This window comes from Plectrocnemia conspersa, unplaced genomic scaffold (assembly GCF_051122295.1).
Source record: "Plectrocnemia conspersa isolate PC_06_02 unplaced genomic scaffold, ASM5112229v1 ptg000005l, whole genome shotgun sequence".
NCBI lineage: Eukaryota > Metazoa > Arthropoda > Insecta > Trichoptera > Polycentropodidae > Plectrocnemia > Plectrocnemia conspersa.
In genome coordinates, this window is record NW_028277169.1 from 34344774 (window position 1) to 34357600 (window position 12827).

General features: G+C 33.1%; 1 protein-coding gene across 15 annotated transcripts in view; it reads right to left on the reverse strand.

Annotated features, from left to right (window-relative positions):
• LOC148235498 (phosphatase and actin regulator 2) overlaps window positions 1-12827 on the reverse strand; it is a 309559-nt gene that overhangs the window by 12698 nt on the left and 284034 nt on the right. For all 15 annotated transcript variants that reach the window (XM_088187115.1, XM_088187111.1, XM_088187110.1 and 12 more), the window contains one exon: window positions 491-670. In XM_088187115.1, the coding sequence (XP_088043241.1) occupies window positions 491-670 (180 nt within the window). The remainder of the gene's footprint in view (window positions 1-490; window positions 671-12827) is intronic.

The window sequence follows — 12827 nt, forward strand, 5'->3', positions numbered from 1 at the left end:
TATATAAAAGTGTACTACACACTATTACTTCGCTTCCGACTTGAAACAAACAAGAGTTCAGCCGAACTAGCATCAAACTGAACTGTATTATATTCATTTTAAAAAAGTTTACCCTCCCCCCATAAGAACGCCATCAATCGTGGTTGCTTGAATCGAAAATTTCAAATGTATAAAAATAAGACAACACCTAATGCATCTTATAACGATATAAATATGTGAGAGTTGACAAATTTGAACTGCTTTATGTAATATGCATGGAATTATTTGAAAATCTGGGATTTTAAGACATCATTATCGGAATCAACATTATGAATTTTTCTAAAGCAATGTAAGCATTTTTTTGGTCAAAACAATAAGTCCAAGTTCTGATTTATAATATACGACAGCAAAACACGTACGTTCGTGGCAATAACCAATTAAAATTTATGGGTAACATTATTATTAAAAATAAAAGGTTACTATTATAGCCATATAATGGAAAAAAACTCACTGTGGTCGGCGTGGTAACACATGAGTCTTCTGGATAGTTTTCCGGGAGCCAGGGTAGCGGGTCGGTCGGCTCGCTGCTGCCCTTGCGTCGAACCATCGTTGTTATGTTCGTTGCCCCCGTTGCTTCCCTGGCTGCCGCCTCCGCTACTTCCTCCGCTTTCATTCTTGTCTTTTTTTGGTTCTGTAACAAAGATAACGGAGAATTAATAAGATACATCTACAATCTTAAATACAAATACTATCATAAATACAATCTGTATCTGGAGTATTAAATACACAATATGCAATATATTAAAAATAATAGCACAATCTCGTGTGTTTCACATAGTTTTTTTTATAGGGTAGGATCACTTGTTACGTGTGTTACAGAGTAAGCATTCTAGAGTATGGATTAGGCAGCCTGTGGATGTGGAGCATGATCGAAGGCCAAAAATTCAGTGGAATTGCAAGGTTTTGGGTTTGATGATTTCAATAATCAAAATATAACCAACATAAAATGGTTCATTTGAAACGTAGCAATTTTATGTTATGTTCCATATCTGAATTTGTTTGAAATTTACATGAATTGTGTTATTATTATACCTAAAGCAGTAAAAGTTAAAGGTAAATCGTTAGCTATCAAAGAAAAGATAAATTTTAAAGAGTTTTTTTATTGGATAAGTGAGATTTCAAAATAATTCACTGTACAAGATTTTTGTCACAAAGATGAGATAACATCACATTTTTTTTGTTTTTTGCTTAGATTTTTTAAGTCGTGTAAGTACTATACAACGTCACTAATGCCTTTTTGTAGTATTAAAAATGTAGTTTTGTTGGTTTAGGACTGTTTTTGATTTTATGTATATGTTACAGTGAAATCATATTGGAATACATTTTCACCGGTAAAAATATATTTTTTTAAGTGAAAATATAATTGATTTGAAAGGGTGCTAGTGAAATTATACGCAGCTCTAAACTGTCTTTGGACAGGTGTGAAACGTGTAAAAAGCGTGGTTTTCAACTGACAGTTGCAAACGCCATTTGTTAAATCCTGTACACTACCAGCGAATTTCGTTTTAAAAAATGGTATACCGGATGCATCACAAGATTCCCTATCGAGCTCGACGGTTTACCGTTACATTCTAATTAGAATCCACTACTATTTGCCTTTCAGCCATACACCGTGGGGGTGTTACCCTGCGCTTCTAAAGATATATTTAGTACCATTTTATTTTTATTATATAATAATGCTCTTTTCTTATAATAAATACAAATATTTTATTTCTTTTGTAAACAACAATAGTAGAAACACAGTTAATAATGACTGTAATAGCTATATTTATTTAAAAGATCTTTGAAATTCTGCGCAAAATTAAAAAATTATAGTATGAAGTTAGTGGTTAATCAAATTTATTCATTTAACAATCCAGGACTGACGCCGATCCTCTATAAATAAAAGTGGGAGGGGTGTCGCATGCAACGAAGAAAAAGATAAAGCATGCTAGTTCGTGTAACGGTACTTCGTCCAAACGACATGGGAATCTTATGAAGCATACCGGATCTACTGCGCAGTGAATAAATAGTTCACTGATATTGACCGGTGAAATTATAAATCTAGTTAAGCAAATTTTATTTTACTAGTAAAAATATTGCATAATTTAATTGAAAATTCACATTAACTGTAAAAATTGTGCATATGTGTGTGCTATAGTTTTTCAACTTTCATTAGTTTAGGCTTGGGTTTGAACAGCGAGTAGACTTTCTTAACATCTTAACTGTCAAATTGGATTATATAGACTTGAGAGAAGTTAGTTTAATTATATTTACAATAGTGAAAATATAACTTCACTAAAACATATATATATAATATGTTATAAACATTATTTTTCTTAAAAATCAATCAATAAAACATTGAATCAAGTGATTTATTTATTAATTACTGACTTTCATATGTATATTATTATCACTTAAATTGTCGAGCCATTTTAAATTACTATCTAAATATCGACGTTTTATACAATAAAACGTTATTTATATCTGAAGCAAGTACCCATTGAAGTCCATTAAAAATGTATCCGCCTCTTTTAGATAGATTGTAAGAAATATATCTCATAACGCAAATTGTTATTAGTATCATCAAAATATAATCAGTATCATAAAAATTTAAGGACACGATAACTGCTGTAGTTCAAATTTAATGGTCATGATACTTTTAGTACCAATAGACTTCGTAGAATATCAGCGTTCGATAGCCAGCTTGATTCGTCATCGTGTTTCAGAACTTCGTTAAGCATCTTAGAGTAAAAAATAAAAAGCTAAGAACTTGAACATTTTTTTATTTTACATTTTATGTCATTTATGTGGATTTTTAAGGACATGATAAGATATTATTTTAATTCCCGATTTTATTTTGAAGGGTTGCGAAGTCAGTCGCGCTGCTCCTCTAAAATGTATTTATGATCTGATTCTCAAAACATCATCATTTCCTGATCTATGGAAAGGCACAAAAGTCACCCCTATTCATAAAAAGGGTGACAAATTATATATAAAGAATTATAGACCAGTCGCAGTGCTGTCAGCTCCTGCTAAATTATTTGAAATAATTATTCATAAGTATCTCTATAATCACTTTCGGCAAGTTTTGTTAGACCAACAGCACGGGTTTCGTCCTGCCCATTCAACTGTTACTAACCTTCTGTCGTTCAACAAAACGGTGACAACTTCTCTCGACGCGGGAATTCAAGTAGACGTCGTGTATACAGATTTTGAGAAAGCCTTTGACAAAGTTTGTCATAGGTTATTATTAAAAAAATTGTCGAACCTCGGTTGCTCAGATAATTTAACTCGGTTATTCTCGAGTTACTTAAGCAATCGTAGACAGTTTGTAACCTATGGTGGACGATTGTCAAAAGAATATTTTACCCCTGCGGGGGTTCCTCAAGGATCCAATCTGGGACCTCTGCTTTTTGTGTTATTTATTAATGACATAAATACAACAATTACAACTTCAAGTTTTCTTCAATACGCAGATGATTTAAAATTATATAAATGCATTCGATCTGTTGTGGACTCCTTCTCTCTACAAAGTGATTTAGACTCTTTGTGGAGATGGGCTTCCATTAACCGTCTGCCCTTTAGTGTCGGAAAGTGCCATACTGTGTCATTTTCTCGATCCCGTTCGCCATCAGCTTATTTCTACCATCTCGGTGGTAACATTTTAACTAGAGAAACTACCACTAAAGATCTCGGAATCACTTTCGAGAGCAAATGGAGGTTCTCTCTACACATACACGACGTCTGTGATAAATCTTCCAAGATGCTCGGCTTTGTTATGAGGAATGCCTTTCACTTTGACGATCCGTCAGTTATTCGCATCCTCTATGACACCTTAGTTCGTAGCATTCTTGAATCGGGATCTATAATTTGGAATCCCCGAATAGCCAAATATTCCCTTTTAGTGGAAAAAATTCAAAAAAGGTATTTAAGATACCTTTACAAAAGGACATTTGGTTATTATCCGTACTTATATCCCAGCGCCTTTTTTTTAGGAGCATTGGGATATGATTCGCTGAGTTCTCGCAGAAAGCTGAATGTCGCTAAGCATTTTTCAAATTACTAAAAGGTGCTGTCGACAATCCAGCTATTCTCGAGGAATTCCAGTTTTGGGTTCCGGAACATTTTCGAGAATCACGATTGCGACCTCTTTTGATGGCCGTTGGGGCTAGGACATCCGCACTTGCCGACTCGCCTATAGCTGTGGCCATCCGGCACCTTAATACGCTGGCATTACATATTGACTTATTTAATGTTAGCTACGAGGATCTGATCCAGTTTGTATCATTTAATTTTAATATTTTATAATTTTTTGTTATGTTTAAGTATTGCTATATTTATGTATATATACGTTTTTTATGTTTTATAAATTTAAAATTTGTTTTCGACCATCGTGGCGCATTGGGGTAACCTGTTAGGCCACGATGGTCTTAATTTAATCTAAAAAACAAAATAAAATAAAGTATCAAATGGACATATAAAGTACTCTAAAAATAGATCTTGTAAATATCTCATTGTGTTTCAAAATGGCGGCTATTCAAAACATATATGACAAAAATAATGACATTTAGTAATAATATAACGGACCAATTAAATTGTAAAAATACTCAAAAAATGTATTTTAGCGATTGATTACAATGAATGAATTTATTGAAAATTAAGTTTTAAGCTAAATTATTTTAAAACAAATACAAATAATATATTTTTGCTATTATTAAGTAATACAGTTTTTGCTAGGTGCATTATTTTTACAGCTACTTATGTTAGGCGTCATAAGTAGCCGTAAACTATATACATCATTTCGCTACGATTAAACTTGATTACAATTTTCTGCCCCAAAGATTATAAAATCTGATTTATATGCAAAGTTACGCGTTGATTTTCTCTCATTAGTTTTTTCAAGGAGAAAACTAATAACATTTAAAATCAGCCTAAAACTTTACATATAAATCAGATAAATAAATCTTACTGTCCAAATTGATATGAAGTGAAATAAAGCAGTAAAGTGATATAATCGACTATAACAAAAAATATTATATACAGAAAATGAAATATACTTATTGTATAAAAAAATATTATTAAATTGTAAAAAAAAAAGTAAAAGTCGATATCTAAAAAACAGGATCATGTAATACAAGTTGAATAAGCATGTAATTTAACATGTAAATTGAGTAAAATAGTTGTAGTGTTATTATTTATGCTCATTGCTCTCAATTTCACGCGACTTCAACTATCCGCATCAGATGGTGTATGGGCTTATCTATCGCGCGGGTAGTCACTAGTGTGAACACGTTCGTCCAATTACACGCGTCACCGAATTCCTTCGCTAATTTCGGCGGAAATTTAGTGCCCTGTGAACGCAGGCTTATCTACGGCTTCGTAAACTAAGACGTATGCCAAGAATCTTCTGCAATAACCTTAAGTACTGTAAATACATTATGCAAAATTGTAACTGTAGCGAACATCGCACGCTTCTTAGATAATATAATAAATTACGTGCGAATTTCCAAGATTAAAGTACACCTTTTACGCTTTATGTATGCATTGAAAAGCGAGACCAATTTATGTACGCTTCTCGCGGTTAAATTGCGATTTTCACGCGCGCGATAATACATCACACGTGCAAATTAGTTGAAAAAAAATTGATCTACCCTCCCGGAGCCGTCGTAACTTCGGCCCGAAGAGAATAAAGAGCAAAGAAAAAGTCGGTACCTCCCGAAGGCTTTCAGCGCTTCCGTCGTTAATGCCGAGAGTCGTAAATACGTCGCCGACGATTTTATGTTTTATCATTTTTCACGGAGAAACTTAGAAAGAAGGAATTACGTTATATATAGATATTATTGCACGGTCCGTTTTGGTAAAAAGTTTCGCCCCCGAGAAGGATACTCTCTTCATTAGGAGCGAAAGAACAAAAACACGGCGAAACAAGAGTCGAAAGGCGAAAGTTTCAAAGTCAATCTCTGGCGCGCAAAGTTTCCAAATTAAATCGAGCCAAAGAGCGTTACTTCTTCCTCCTTGGAAACACTAAAACGACTATTTGAGTTCAGCGTGTAGTACACGGTGTACGAATCGAACTGGCCTAATTGCTCATTGTTGGACGCCAAATTTGGCAAAGGGCGGAATTTGCATGAAAAAAGAGCTAAATGAACGGAATACTTTGGCACTGATGGAATTGCGAAAGCATTCCGCTCGTAAATTGAAACCCATCTGCCCTTTAAAGCAAAAACAAGCTCGAATGAATGAGCAAAAACAATAATAACAAAAAAGGGATTATAGCATTTTAATTGTGGTGTGAATAATTTTAAATAATTAAAAAGTTTTAAGCTACATAGTTATTTTTAAATACATTTAATTTAATTATTATTTTTTATTACAAATCTGACCATCATTAATTGACAGGTTTCTCCAGTGCGTCATCATGATGGACATTATGCCAAATGACCAAAGAAATAAAAGGCCATCTCGGAAATTTTTGTTCAAACCCAAACTAATCAAATCCAACTTAACCTAATGAAAGTTCTTAAACTTTGATTAGATCAAATCCAAAATACAAACAAAACCAACTCATCTCGCAAGGTTTAAAATTAAAAATAAACATAGAAAGAAGTACAGACACACTGCATAAAAAAATATAAAAATACGACCCTTGATATAAGTGTTGGTCAAAGTGTATTCAAAGTGCAAAAACAATTATCACTTCTCAGAAGTCAAAAATTCACGTCAAAAGCAATAAAATCGTGTCGGCGCCGTTGCAGTGGGAACGCTCGGTAACGAGCGTTCCCACTGCGACGGCGACGGCACGATTTTATTGCTTTTGACGTGGATTTTTGACTTCTGAGAAGGGATAATTGTTTTTTGCGCTTTCCTATTGGTCAAAATCCGATTTAGATATGCTTATAAGTGTTATAAAAAGATTTGATATGAACGCTAGATAACAAAGCGTTTCCACTGCAACGCCGCAGACATGATTTTATTGCGTTTGACGTGAATTTTTGACTTCTGAGAAGATATAATTGTTTTTTGCGTTCTCCTATTGGTCAAAATCCGGTTTAGATATGCTTCTAAGTGTTATAAAAAGATTTAATATGAACGCTAGATAATAAAGCGTTTCCACTGCTACAGCGACGGCACGATTTTATTGCTTTTGACGTCGATTTTTGACTTCTGAAAAGAGATAATTGTTTTTTGCGCTCTCTTATCGATCAAAATTCTGTTTAGATATGCTTAATATTGTTATAGAAAAACAATATAAACGCTAGAAAACCGAGCCTTCCCACTGCGACGGTACGATTTTAATGCTTTTGACGTGAATTTTCGACTTCTGAGAAGGGATAATTGTTTTTTGCGCTCTCTTATTGGTTAAAATTCGGTTTAGATATGATTCATTCGATTCTCACTTATTGTAAGTGATTATACTGTCTTAAAAAGTGTTAATATAATAGAATGGGGGGCATTGTTATAGTGTCAATGAATGAAATACTATGAATCTCAATAAAATCGAAACATTAAAAAAAAAACACTGACTGGCCAACTTCCCCTCCTCTCCCCCGAAATAGCTGAAATGGCGTCCCTGACCTTACAACTACGTTTTCTAGAAGATCAACGAGGTAAAGATACCGTGTAATCGTAATAATATTTTTTATTGAATACTGAGTTAAATTAGCTCATTATTTGAGAATTTTTTAGCTACTCTAATCAGTCTTATATTCGTTTTGGTAATCTAAGAACTACATTAATAATCAGATAAAAAGGAACTGCTCCGCGTGGGAATCAGTAGATTGCAAAAATGTATGGTGAGCTTTACAAATAGTTACGCCTGTCTCGTTTTTTCTATAATTTTTACTTTATCTTGTAGAAATATGAAAAATGTAAAGTAGCAAGAGCTGTTATTGACAGTATTGAGCATTACGTTGCTTATACTTTAAGTCAATACAAAATTTTGTATTAATCATTAATGCTTGCAAAAAAATCTTAAGCTCAGTATGCTCAAAATAATTATTGTAATAAATGAATCACTAGATAGACTTAAAAATAAACATTATTCTAATTGATTTAAAAGAAAGAAAAAATCAAGTTCACAGTTGCACAATACTAATTCGGAAATATGAGTAATTTCTGTAATTGCAGCAATAATAAAGTATTATTTCTTTATTATTTCGCTTGTCATTATTATGGCAAAATTTGCAAAACAAAATATGACATAAAAAAAGACTACCTGCGTTGTTGTAATATAAAAATAATTAAAGTTAGTCAGTTTTTGGTGTTTTATAGAAATAAAATATTTCAATACAAATATGAAATATGAGAAAATACATTTTAGTCACTGGTTTGCTTTTGTAATTCATGTTCTATCACGTGGCTGTAGCTTTAAATATTAATTAAAAAACCCCAACATTTTATGGTTAGTGGGTACTGCGATTATAATCATTTATATGATGAATATTATTAGCGTACAAAACTTTTTAATGTCCGTTTGTGCGTAAAGCGGAAAAACTCATTTTAAATTATATTTATTAGATAGGAACAACTTTTTAACTTTATCAGCTTGCGGTATGACTGTATTTTCGTGTATTTTTTTTCACGCTAAACGTTACACGATCAAGTTAAAAAAATACACATAAAGGAATAAAAGAAAACTTATATTATCTATAGACCGCCCACTGCGCAAACTTTACGCAGACACAATAAAAATAATAACACGAAAGTTTTTGCCTTGTTCGGCAAGAAAAAAAATTGTAATGCCCCTTTGAAGAGTTTTTATTCGATTCGTACTGTGCCGAGATTATTTCTTGGGCACATTTTGTGCGTTACATGTTGGAAGCGTGCCGAGAAAAACAACCATTAATTGATTGAGAACCTCAGACAGATTTTGGCCTGCAGGCTGTATAGCACGTAGAATAATTCCGAGAATTAAATGGTACTGAAAGCCTGTGAAAGACGAGAAACCAAGATAAGCACGTGAACCGAACTATTAAGAAAATATAACTATACAATATTTTTGCTACAAAAATTAGATAAGTGGATTGATATTTAAAAAGTTGGCACCATTGCTATATATTATAATTTATACCAGGCCTGTCAAATTTGCGGCCTAAACGAAGTCTTTCATATCTCGAGAATATTTCGTTTACGCATGTTTGTGGAAACTAAAAAGTCACACCACAAACATTTTACTAACAAAAATTTCCAATGTGATCTTTTTGCTTTTTATTTTTTGCGGCATACATAAAATGATATCTTATATTTTTGGCCCATATCAGTGCTCAAATATAATATGACAGGCCTGATTTATAGTATATATTGCATTGATTAAAATTAAGCTTTCTACTCTAGTATATATTTATATAGTTTTAAAATATAGTTTTTTGTATATTAAATACTGAAAAAATATTTTTTTACCTAAAAAGTAATTTATTGTCAGGAATTTGTTGCGAAAGACTCGTTAAAAGAGCCATATAATTAATATATTTATATGTATCTTTTATGTTTATAAAAAAAAATAGTTTGTAAAACAAAAATAAGTGTGACAAACAACATTTCTGCTTACTATAGCAAATTTACGTTAAACTATAATATGCAATAAAGACCACTGGACCTTATTTTAACCTTCTGCAATGTACAATAACTTTATTGTTTATTTTAGAAGCCATTTTAAATTTATTCCGTGACATTTTGCAAGCCATATTATTTCAAAATTAAAAAAATATTTTTTATGTCCCTCTAATAAATGTAATATTATATAAAAAAATAAATATTTTTCATGCTTCTTTAATGCACTAATTCTACGAAAAATAAAAAATCAGGTCTGAGGAAATTAACATACAAAAATCTCTCACAGCCTACTCGAATTTCACATTGAAATTGTGGCGATTTTAAATCTACCGTTTAACACAGCAGTTTTAGACAATAACAAAGAGACTAGTTCCGCCCTGAATCGTCGACATTGGTGAAAGGACAAAGTTTTGTCTGGACTACCCCATATCATTAAAAGCCTATAAAAACTAGGTGCTTTCGACTATCTAAGAATGAAGCATTTTTCGTGTCGAAGCTATACAAACGGCTGTTATAAAGCGGTTGCAAAAAAGGTTGATGCCAAATACTCAGATTCAGAATATAAATGACATCATTGCTAATTTTATTAAGATTTTTATTAGACACTTATGAATCTTCGAAGACTATAAGGGACGATGGATTAAAGTCAAATTTGTAGACCAGTTTTGTGGTAAAATACAGAGCTTGTTCACACTTATGTTGCCATCACTTCGCTTGCGACTTGGAACAGCGAGTGTTCAGTCGAACTCGCACCAAGCGGTGCGAGTTGACTTGGAAACTACGACGTATGTATCATTATTTACTAATATTTAAACATATTCAAATATTCGGTGATAAAAAATTATGTTTTTTTATTGTAAAAGTATGTGATGACACCATCGCCACACAAAGCAAACAAATACGCAATTTTATTATATACTATAATAATATATATTTATCGATAGGCTTAAGGGGATTAAGTATATTTTTTCCTCTCGACGATATCCAAATCCACGTACATGAAAGGCGATAGGGACAGGGGATAAAATAGGGGCGATCGTAATGAAATTCTCCATAAATGCATAACGCCCCGTGAAAAGGCGATGAGTATCTTCACAGAGGGTCGTTAAGAGCACCTAGCGAAGTGGCGCCACATTCATGCGGTCGGGGGGTGGTAAATTATTACGGTTAGGGGGTGGTAATTTTTGGCAGAATTGAAAAAAAGACTTGAGAATTCGTTCATTAGACTTAATAATATACAGAAATATTTTTTTAAATATTACCCCGAATCTTATATAGCTCGTCCTCTAAATCCAACTTAACGAGGCTGTTTTTCACGGTTTGTTTTTGAAAAAAATACAATATACCTGTAAAGGTTAATGTTTGATTCGATATTTAAAAAAATGTAAAATACATTATACTAAAAAAAAAATTCATATAAATTTAACCTTGATACAAAACGGAACTATGAAAGGAATTCGCTAGAGGTAAACGTCATATTCGACATGAACAACGGATTTTCAGAGCACAACTGTGGCATAAAAAGTCGCTCATTAACAAAAAAAACTGTCATGAAACATTGGATAAAATCTGCAACGACATTTAGATATGCCATTCTTCAGAGCGTGTAACATATAACAGTCGTAAGTAAACATTTTTTATGAATACAATTTTGTATAAATTAATTAATGTCCCATCAGCTCCAGTCTGTTGAAGAAAAATGTCACTTTATAAAATATTAAAAATCACACAAAAATGAGTTGGCTTTGCCAATTTTCTAGGTTCCATGTGTGAATCTCCTACTCACTCATTTTCAGTTTGTCATGGCATAGACTTGCTTTATTTTTCTTTAGCAAAAGAGTAAATTCACTTTGATTAGATCCATTATGTATTTATGTACGCATTTTCTTGATGGGACCTTCTAGAGATGTAGATAAGGATATTATCCCTTACGATGTATACAGCGAAGAGTGGGAGAGATTTTGAAAGTGATTCGAGTCAGAACTCTCCGACGTGCGGCCCAGCTCACACTGCGCGAAATACGCGAGATTCGAACTTGGCCCAGTTACGCGAGTAAAGTGCGAGGGCGCTTATCTCGGATGCACGCCGTCTCTGGCGCGTCTGACAGATTTATTGCCCAGAATCTGATGACGGGAGTCGGACCGACCCTTTTCCGCGTGACCGGCGACCGATACAGCGCGTGTGGCCTAGCGATAAATTTCTAAAATCCCTGATTTCTTCGATAAGCCCAGCGTGCGGTGGAATCTCGAGCGGAGGTAATTCGGCGATTGATAGAGAAGCTGAGGTTTTTTAGGAAAGAAATATATGAAAAATAAATGGACCGGATCGAATATAGTGAGAGCTTTTAGTGTCAAATGTATGGCTATAAATATCGCCGACTGGATGACAGCGAAAAGCTTATGGGAGCGATTGATTCATGGCAAACGTCACTCACCATATCCAGAAATAAATGGCATAGGCATAGAACTGCCATAGACGCAAGGTAACATGTTTGTTTAAATTGCAAATAAAATAAATCTCATATCCCATCAAAAGATATTTATTTATTGTAAAAAAAACCTTTTATATGAGACAACGCAAAAGACAATAAACTATTATCTAAAAGTGAAAAATATTACTAGCAACGTTATTACGTTTTATTACAAACGCAATAACTACATGTTATATAATCTACGCTTTTTATAAACGTTATTCCAAATAAATCAAAAACTACGCACACTCCAGGTTAATTAAGATGTAACAAGTTTTTGCCAAGTAAAGATCGCTTAGAACAGAAAAGAACTACAAAATCGGGCTCAACGCCGGGGCTTTGCCCTTGGCTTATCGGGCCTTAAATATCCTTAAATTGTGCCTATTTGTGAACATCCACATATGATCGCGAATCAATTTTAAAAGAAATATAATCAGAATAAGCAAAAGTGTAATTTTTTTTATTTTTTAAGATTAAATTAGGACCATCGTGGTCTAACAGGTTACCCCAATGCGCCATGATGGTCGAAAACAAATTTTAAATTTATAAAACATAAAAAAACGTATATATACATAAATATAACAATACTTAAACATAACAAAAAATTATAAAATATCAAAATTAAATGATACAAACTGGATCAGATCCTCGTAGCTAACATTAAATAAGTCAATATGTAATGCCAGCGTATTAAGGAGCCGGATGGCCACAACTATAGGCGAGTCGGCAAGTGCGGATGTCCTACCCTAACGGCCATCAAAAGAGGTCGCGATGTTGATTCTCG